This window comes from Etheostoma spectabile, chromosome 22 (genome assembly GCF_008692095.1).
Source record: "Etheostoma spectabile isolate EspeVRDwgs_2016 chromosome 22, UIUC_Espe_1.0, whole genome shotgun sequence".
Taxonomy (NCBI): domain Eukaryota; kingdom Metazoa; phylum Chordata; class Actinopteri; order Perciformes; family Percidae; genus Etheostoma; species Etheostoma spectabile.
The window spans coordinates 12,234,814-12,242,662 of record NC_045754.1 but is presented as its reverse complement, the minus strand read 5'-3'; the positions used below and the strand labels follow the sequence as shown (position 1 = coordinate 12,242,662).

At 39.9% G+C, this 7,849-nt stretch overlaps 2 protein-coding genes across 3 annotated transcripts in view; one reads left to right on the top strand and one right to left on the bottom strand.

Moving 5' to 3' along the window:
- Positions 1 to 945: 945 nt before the first annotated feature.
- On the top strand, positions 946 to 3,907 carry fam162a (family with sequence similarity 162 member A). Of its 2 annotated transcripts, none has more exons than XM_032503658.1 (5): positions 946 to 1,146; positions 2,059 to 2,157; positions 2,710 to 2,821; positions 3,361 to 3,469; positions 3,651 to 3,907. In XM_032503658.1, exons 1-5 carry the CDS (start codon positions 1,104 to 1,106, stop codon positions 3,765 to 3,767), a joined length of 480 nt encoding a protein of 159 aa, XP_032359549.1. In that variant the 5' UTR covers positions 946 to 1,103; the 3' UTR covers positions 3,768 to 3,907. The 2 variants fall into 2 exon arrangements, with proteins under 2 accessions (XP_032359549.1, XP_032359550.1); XM_032503659.1 differs by having other exon boundaries at positions 1,023 to 1,082.
- A 1,438-nt stretch (positions 3,908 to 5,345) lies between these two features.
- Positions 5,346 to 7,849, bottom strand: part of kpna1 (karyopherin alpha 1 (importin alpha 5)) — a 6,935-nt gene continuing 4,431 nt past the window's right edge. The window contains exons 12-14 of the mRNA XM_032503656.1: positions 7,667 to 7,794; positions 7,015 to 7,190; positions 5,346 to 6,834 (exon numbers count right to left, since the gene is read on the bottom strand). Coding sequence (XP_032359547.1) covers positions 6,647 to 6,834; positions 7,015 to 7,190; positions 7,667 to 7,794 — 492 coding nt within the window. The 3' untranslated portion in view covers positions 5,346 to 6,646. The remainder of the gene's footprint in view (positions 6,835 to 7,014; positions 7,191 to 7,666; positions 7,795 to 7,849) is intronic.

The window sequence follows — 7,849 nt, the reverse complement described above, 5'->3', positions numbered from 1 at the left end:
TTCAGGACTGGTCTCATGTGACTCCATCAGGGAGAAATAGCCCATGGATCAAGTCCGCTGTCAGCTGCAGTGTCATCCTGTTTAGGGTTTTATTGTCTTTCTCTTATCATCTTCATCATGCTGTTTCATTAAACCTTTTGTTAATTCTCAATTGGACCCTCAGCCTCTCTTCGTCCTCCTCAAAGAACACACAGTTAGTTTTTTCTAACAAGGGTCTATAATGATTGACTCGTCTTGAGGAAATGCAGTTCAGCTGCCACTGGAATAGTATATAGCTACATGACAAAAAGGATTTTCTGCAACATACTCATATATATTACTAGGGTGACCAGACGTCCCAAAACATTCCAAGCAGTTGTCCCAAATCCGAAGCTCAGGCTGGTGTCCTGGGTCCCAATGAACACGTAGCTAAAAAGCAAAAACGCCTCTGCAGGTACCGGGAGGACTGGGTACAGGGGAATACCCCTGATTACTGCAGTTCTACGTGATGCAAAACAAAGCGTTTTGCAATATTTGTAGGAAGGAGTTTGATATTTGACCCTAGTTTACTGTTGCTAGCAGCAAACTAGGCCTAGGCTACAACTACAGACCAACACTTTGTGTTTGTTTTGTTTGTTTCATAATGACATTTGACTTCATGATTTTTAGGATTCAGTATTTGCATTTTCGGGTTTACATGACAGACAGTTGAATTCCTGAATAAAAATAATAAACAATGTTGGTGATTTGTGCCGATTTTAACCCATTCCCATCTGGACACATATTACTAATAACTGGAATTTAAAAAAAGTCCTTACATAAGCTAGTATTATCTTACCATATGTTGCACAAAAGCTTTTTCTATGAGTTTTAGTGGTCAACCTTAAGCCCTACTCTGTCCCAAAATGGCGGCTGCAGAGACGCATGAGACACATAAACCGGAAAGACATGTATCATTTTTCGATCAGGCATACAGCAGAGGCCCATGTTCTTATGTGACGGGGTCCTGTTGGGCAAATGGTAAACGGGCAGTTGGTTGACTTTCAACACATGACGGGGAACTGATCTGCAACGCTACGCACTTTAATGGATTGATAGACACGTTACATCTTATTTTAAAGAGCATGAATTTCGTCAGATCTCGGATTTCCATTGGCAATTTAATAGGTTCGTATCGATACATTTGATTTATGTGTTGTTTTGATTATCAACTGGCTAGTCTCGCTTTGCCAGACCTCCACGGCACTGTGGAGTAACGTTAATAGTCTTTCTCCAACTCAACTTAGTCGTTGTAACCTTAGTTATCGTACATGCTATGATATATTTGGTATTTTTACCACTCGTTCTTTGAATGTCAAACATCATGATTCGATTAAATTATTCTTACGTGGCTATGAAATGTGTTAATAGGACTATGGCTTTGTATCGTTCAAAATGTTCAATACTGACACCGGTACCGATACCATGGATTCGATACCGGTTGTTAAACGAAAATTTAAAAAGCCTAGCGTTAACTAAAAAATTTGCCCAAAATTAGTATATAATATTTCTAGGCTTTGTTATCCTGACACCCAACCGTTTTATTATGAAAGGGGCCAGCGCTCCTTGTTGTTATTATGAGGTATCTTGTGGGCACTTTTTGGTTTATGTAAAATTAGTTGTAGTGATATTTTGGCATGGATTAGTTAAGTGTTTTATGATTAGTGCTGAACTGATTAGAACACAAAATAAATCAACAATAGCGTAGTAATTATTTAAGTAATTTTACACAAACAAAACATTTTGCAGTTCCAGCCTCTAAGTTGTAATTCTTTACTGCTTGTCTTTATCATATGTGATTGTAAACCGAATATCATTAGTTTTTTGGACTGTTTGACAAAACAACATCTGTAGACCTAAGTAACTTCGGGATATTGAGATGGGCTTTATTTTCTATTTTCTGACATTTAATATACCAAAATACTCATCAGTTTAACCAATATCAAAATAATAGTTTTAGACCTAGTTCTTATACCTCCATCCAATATACTCATGTTTTTCTTATTTGCTTCTTATTTATTTTTTTAAATATCTCAACAGGTCAGAGGTGCAGACATGTCACTGAAACATGGAACCATAGAGGGATGTGCAATAAACCACAGGAGACCAAAGCAGAGGCTCCTGCAGCTCCAGCACACGGTAGAGTTTTGGATCATAGGCAGACATCCATATTCATTTAGTACTACACATTTATTCCGTTCACCAGTGATTCAGAATACTGTTACACATCTGATAAACTTGGAAAAGACCAAGGCAATAGGTATATCTATACTGTGTATATATTATAGGAAAACTGATGACTCAACCCAATCTGGTGTAAATTATTTTACTTAATATGTGTGTGTGTGTGTGTGTGTGTGTGTGAGAAAGTGGTTTTCATTTGGGATGAGCTATAACTATTAAGTTCTAATAAAGTTGTATTCCTCAGAATATCACTGACATATGAAACATCCCCATAATGATTGTCACAGGATTTTGTACATCACAGGTCACTTGTTATCATAGCAAGTGTGTGAAAGTTTTCTTTAGTCCCAGAGGGGGGAGGGACACAGGATGTGAGGTCACATCAGGGGTGATGGAGCTAATTAATGGGGCTTGTGAAACTGAACTCTGTGAATTCTTTCCTCAAAATGTGGATTTGTAAATTTAAACTTTGTTTGTCCTTTTTAATGTGTGCTTTCTTTTATACAGCACCTCGTGCCGCATTCAGACTCCCAGGCTACAGACCCTCAAATATGGACAAGAAGATGCTGGTCTGGTCTGGACGCTTTAAGACAGCAGACCAGATACCAGACCTTGTATCGTAAGTAGCCTCTTCCTGTTTATGCCAGACCACCCAGCACAATCCATTCTGATTGGCTCTTTGCATGATTTAGTTAAGATAGATCACAAGAACAGAGGTAAATAACTAGATGAGTGGTGGTGTTGCTGTGGGTAGCTGATGTTCCAAGATGGCTACAGTTCAAACAAGGCGTCTGTCTTCGGCTGGAGGTGATTACTGTGGTTCCTGAAATCAGAGTGGAGATCATATCTGATCTTCAGTGATAAAAGACCTGATTGTCACGCATACCTACTGCAGACCTCCGACCTCTTGCATCCACAATAAACTGAGACAGGGAAACATTTTAATTAATGTTGACATAAGAGACTGAGATAAGCCTAAATAGCTGGTGGTGATTGTTGCCATTATGGCCTTTGCACATTACTTGTGTGCTGAGCTTAAAAACAGCACAAAGTATTTACAGAGCCTGCTTGTTGATGTGTTCTACATTGGGTTTTTTAAGCATTCAAATATCTGGCTACAATGACATTGGTTTGTGCACCTGGCTGTGTGTTCCACAGGTTTGAGATGATTGATGCAGCCAGAAACAAAATCAGAGTGAAAGCCTGCTATGTGATGATGGCGACCACAATAGCTTCCTGCCTGTTGATGGTGTTCCTGGGCAAACGGGTGAGTGACACTAAATGACTACATTGTATTTGCAGTCATTGTTTTTCTCCGGTATGTTTACATGGAGCGAAATCTTAGTTGAATGGTTAACAACAATGTGAAGGAGCAGTCTTGTCCCTGCCTTCATTGCACACTCCAAGTCTTTCTGATCTCATGTGTAATGTGTCTCATTTTGTCACAGGCTGTAGGCAGGCATGAGTCCCTGACAGGCCAAAACATGGAGAAGAAAGCTAGATGGAGGGAGGAACTACAAAGAGAGAAGGAAGCTGCTATTGCCCTGTCTGAGAAGGCTCAGTGATGGAAGACAACTAGTCCCTGCACAACCCCCTCCCAATATTGGGTGAATAGAGTCCCATTCTAACTGTGTATCATAACATCAGAGCTCCCCACTCCCATCTTAGAACGCCATCAAAAGATAGAGCAGTTAATACTTCATAGTTTTGCAACTCTGAGATTGACCTCAACACACAACTATGGATTTAACAATTTTTTAAACCTAATATCAAGGTTTATCTTTTCAGTGAATATATTGAGGTTATAAACTGAAACCTGTTTTTTGAGGAAACAGCCCTAACAATTACTGTGGCATCACTATTTGGTTGTATCAGAAGAGTGGAAATACACACAGACAATGTGATGGAGCTTGTAGGAGTTTTATGAGTTCCTAGCATTTACTATGCTGCAAAATAATGATTTCCAGACAAATGAGTTGAACAGATGCTCCAATTAAGTTTTCCATCTAGAAAACTTTAAACACATACCTCTGAAGCTCTTCAAGATAAATGCCTTTTGTTCTGTTTTTTTTTTCTTTCATTTGCCTCAGAGACAACAGTCTTGTGAAGACATTGTAATGTCCCCTTGCAGGATTAATAAAGTATACATTATTATTATTATTATGAAAGCCCTGAAGAGTTTCAAATGGTTTGTTTTCTTAAGAACTTCAAGAGACATGATTCATCTGCACAATGTTCTATTGTGTCCTGATATTCATGTGATCTGGCAGGTTTTTTCATGACTGATGTGACGTCTGATTGTATATAGTGAGCACCAAAAAAATCACTTCAATAAAGTATTGCTTCTTAAGAATCCCCATCTGATTTAACAACCTGATCTGGTTTCATATAAACTGCCACTCTCAAGCCAAAGGTCTAAATAAAATGAATACTTTTCACTGTAGACCAAACGATTAGTTGAGAAAATGCTCTGCAGAATAATTGACTAGATGAATGAGCACTAGTTACTGCTTTACACAGAGGTACATGTCTTTAGTGCATTGGCAGTAATTTGATCAGGGAAAATGATTTTCAAAAAGAATCAACCTGTACACAAAATACAATGAAACTGATTCACTTACACTGGTTCATGAAACAGCTTTTATGCAAATGGCATAACAAGGGACAGTAGCACAAACTCAATACAACAAACAGTAATTAACATATAGAACTGGTCATCTCTTGCAGAGATTTTGATAAAAGTAAGCAATGTTAAGAGAACTTGGTAAACACACATACATTTGCTAAGGTAGGTGATCAGTATTTTCAAGCTTTTGTCTGGATTTTTGTTTAAATTATCTAGGATACCTGTAGAATTAGGATTATGGCACCATCAGCAACATGGCAGATGCTAACCAACTAAAAAACATTGTTTTTAAAAAAAGACCATCTTTAGACCAAATAGCTCGTGTAGATGATATGGCATAATCAAATTGGAAAATACTACCTGAACCAACTGCTCACAGCTAAACAGACACTTTTCTGAGAATCTGGTTTACTTTGTCACAATATATTTCTTCTAGCTTTGCTGAGGCAGCATGATCTACTGGTTGTCATTAGTGTGCTAAGATTTTCAGTCCACAATCTGCTTGAATCCCTCTGTGGGAAAGGGCAAACAGTAAAGTACATTGTAATCCTTGTCATACCAGAAGTGGACCGAGGATTCAGTCCACACGTCTTTAAATCCCGCTTCCTGAGGAAGCGTGCAATGAACCAATTAAATAGTTTACGTAAAAACTATGGTATATTCTCGAAGAGCAGGTATCAGTCCTGAACTAAAGTGCTGTAAATGAAATGCAATTATGGTAAGATAATACAAATTCCCGCTGGTCTACTGGACAGAATCCAGAGTTAAATAGTCTGTTTTGTCTTGTCCAAGTCTGTGTAATGCTCTCAGTGCGAGGGAAGACTTAAATTCCCATGGTTCCATGGGGTTATTCACATCACACCAGAGGCAGTCTAAACTCTTCAGGATGAAACCTGTGCAGGTGGAAAGTCCCATAAGTGAATAGAAAGGAATGCATGATATGAGATCCAGGAGGAAACGCAAAGCAGCTTGCTATGTCACTGACAAGTTCCACCCCTCAGCGACACAGTCAAGTTCCTAATTTGTCCATCTGTGGTCACTTATCCAATGACCAGAGAGGAGGTGATGGAATTCAACCTCCATTTTTGAGTCGTAAAAGCGCCTTCTTTAGAGGTCAGTAGAGTCCTTGCGTTGGGACTGGCGACGTGGCCCCAGTGTGGGCAGTTCAGTCTGAAGACCACAGTCAAACGTGGTCAACGTCTCATGGTCAGTCCAGTGTTTCAGTTAGATCATTCTTCTTTGTGTGTGTGTGTATATATGTATGTGTGTGTGTGTGTGTGTGTGTGGAAGGGGGGTATAAATCACGTCCATGTTTGTCTGTCTTGTGAGTCATTAATGCTTCAATCAGACAAGCAGTGCAGTCCTACAAACTCCCAGTTATTGAATATAGGGATTGTCAATCCTGTGGCAAGAAGTGCTGTTTTGGGATGAGCTGAGGAAATCCACAAAGTACAACAGAGGTGGTGTTACTGGGACAATCTGCTAGTAGGAGACGCCAGGGCCTGAGCAGGTAGGTGGGGTTCAGGCGCAGAGGTGAGCTCAGCGCAAGACTGATGAGTGAAACCTTTACAAACTGGCTGACAAGACTGCAGAACTTCACCCACGTTGGACGTACGCACACACGTGCTCCTGTAATGTTACATTTTTTTATAATCATGATAATGATTAAATCAAACTCTCTGATGATGAGAAGGGAAAGAGGAGGGCAGCTGAGAGTTTACTCATAACCCTTGATCGTGGCAGTGGGCAGAGAGTAGGGAGAAATGAGCAGAGGTGAGGATGAAGGTGAAGCTATAATGCTTAGCAAAGGATTAAGCATTATAGCTGGAAGCCTTCCATCGGGGCCTCACACTGCTGGAAGAGGAACTGCTGCTGCTGCAGATCAACGGCTGGAGCCAGAGACGGGTCCTCATCTTCAGTGTTGAAGTAGCGCTCGATCAGGTCGAAGGCTTTCTGGTAGATTTCCTGGTTCTCGTGGCCCTGCAAGAACTCCAACTTGTCCAGACCTGAGAGGGAGGTAGCGCAGTTAAAATCATTTCAGATTATTGACTTTTCTACATCAAGATATAATCTTCCATAAATTAAAACTAACTTAACTAAACTAGACTTTATGTTCTGATCCATCCACTAACAATCTAGACAGATTGATTTGATTTGGTTTTGCTTAGAGTTGCATGGACACTTACCATAGGCCTCTTCAATGAGTGCACAGTAGGGGTTGATGCCTCCTCCCCTCTTGGCCTCCAGTTCTCCCAGTCGCAAGATGTTTTCTAGGCCATTTAGCGCCACCTGAACTATTTTGGAGTCCATAAGTGTGAGCAGGTCACACAGAGGTTTTATACAGCCAAGATCCACAAGGTGCCTGTAGGGGGCAGTACACACCCAGATAAATAATCTGAAACTGTCTTTGGCATAACAATGGACACAAAGCATGACGTGTAAATCCCACATACTGCATCAAAAGCTAAACCTACACCACAGTCATAGCAGCTGAAGGAATGTCTACCCATTTCCTTAAAATATTAGTGTTATTAAAAGTATTGGCTCATTTCCTATTCCTATATAAATTCCAGTTTCCCTCTCCCATTTCGCAAAGTTTGCTGTATGTAGTTTTTTGGGATATTGTTTGTGGATTATCTCAACTTTTATTAATTTGTCAGTTTTTAAATACAAACTCACCATGACTTAATTATAAAACAATGCCCTGAATAAAAAAGGAACAGACTACTACATACCTTTATGATCATTACTTCTATGAGAAAGAGCCAAACGCTTACACTGTATGCAAGAACTTGAATAAAGTGCTGTACACACTATGTTAAACTGCATCAGTCTTACCTAATTTGCTCTGCAGAGCCCCCTGAGGTGGCATTAGTTATGGCCCAGGCAGCCTCCTTCCTTGTGCGAAACTCTGCTACCTGCAGGATAGTGATGAGAGGAGGTAGCAGGCCTGCATCTATCACCATCTAATAAGAGGGAAAACAACGTGATTAGATCAGGAAAAGCTAATGCTTAATATTC

Excerpts from the sequence above, each read along its gene's own strand:
- fam162a (XM_032503658.1), top strand. The coding sequence starts at position 1,104 with ATGAATTTCGTCAGATCTCGGATTTCCATTGGCAATTTAATAG. Across the intron at positions 1,147-2,058 it reads TTCCATTGGCAATTTAATAG|GTCAGAGGTGCAGACATGTC; the intron begins GTTCGTATCGAT and ends ATATCTCAACAG. Across the intron at positions 2,822-3,360 it reads CAGATACCAGACCTTGTATC|GTTTGAGATGATTGATGCAG; the intron begins GTAAGTAGCCTC and ends TGTGTTCCACAG.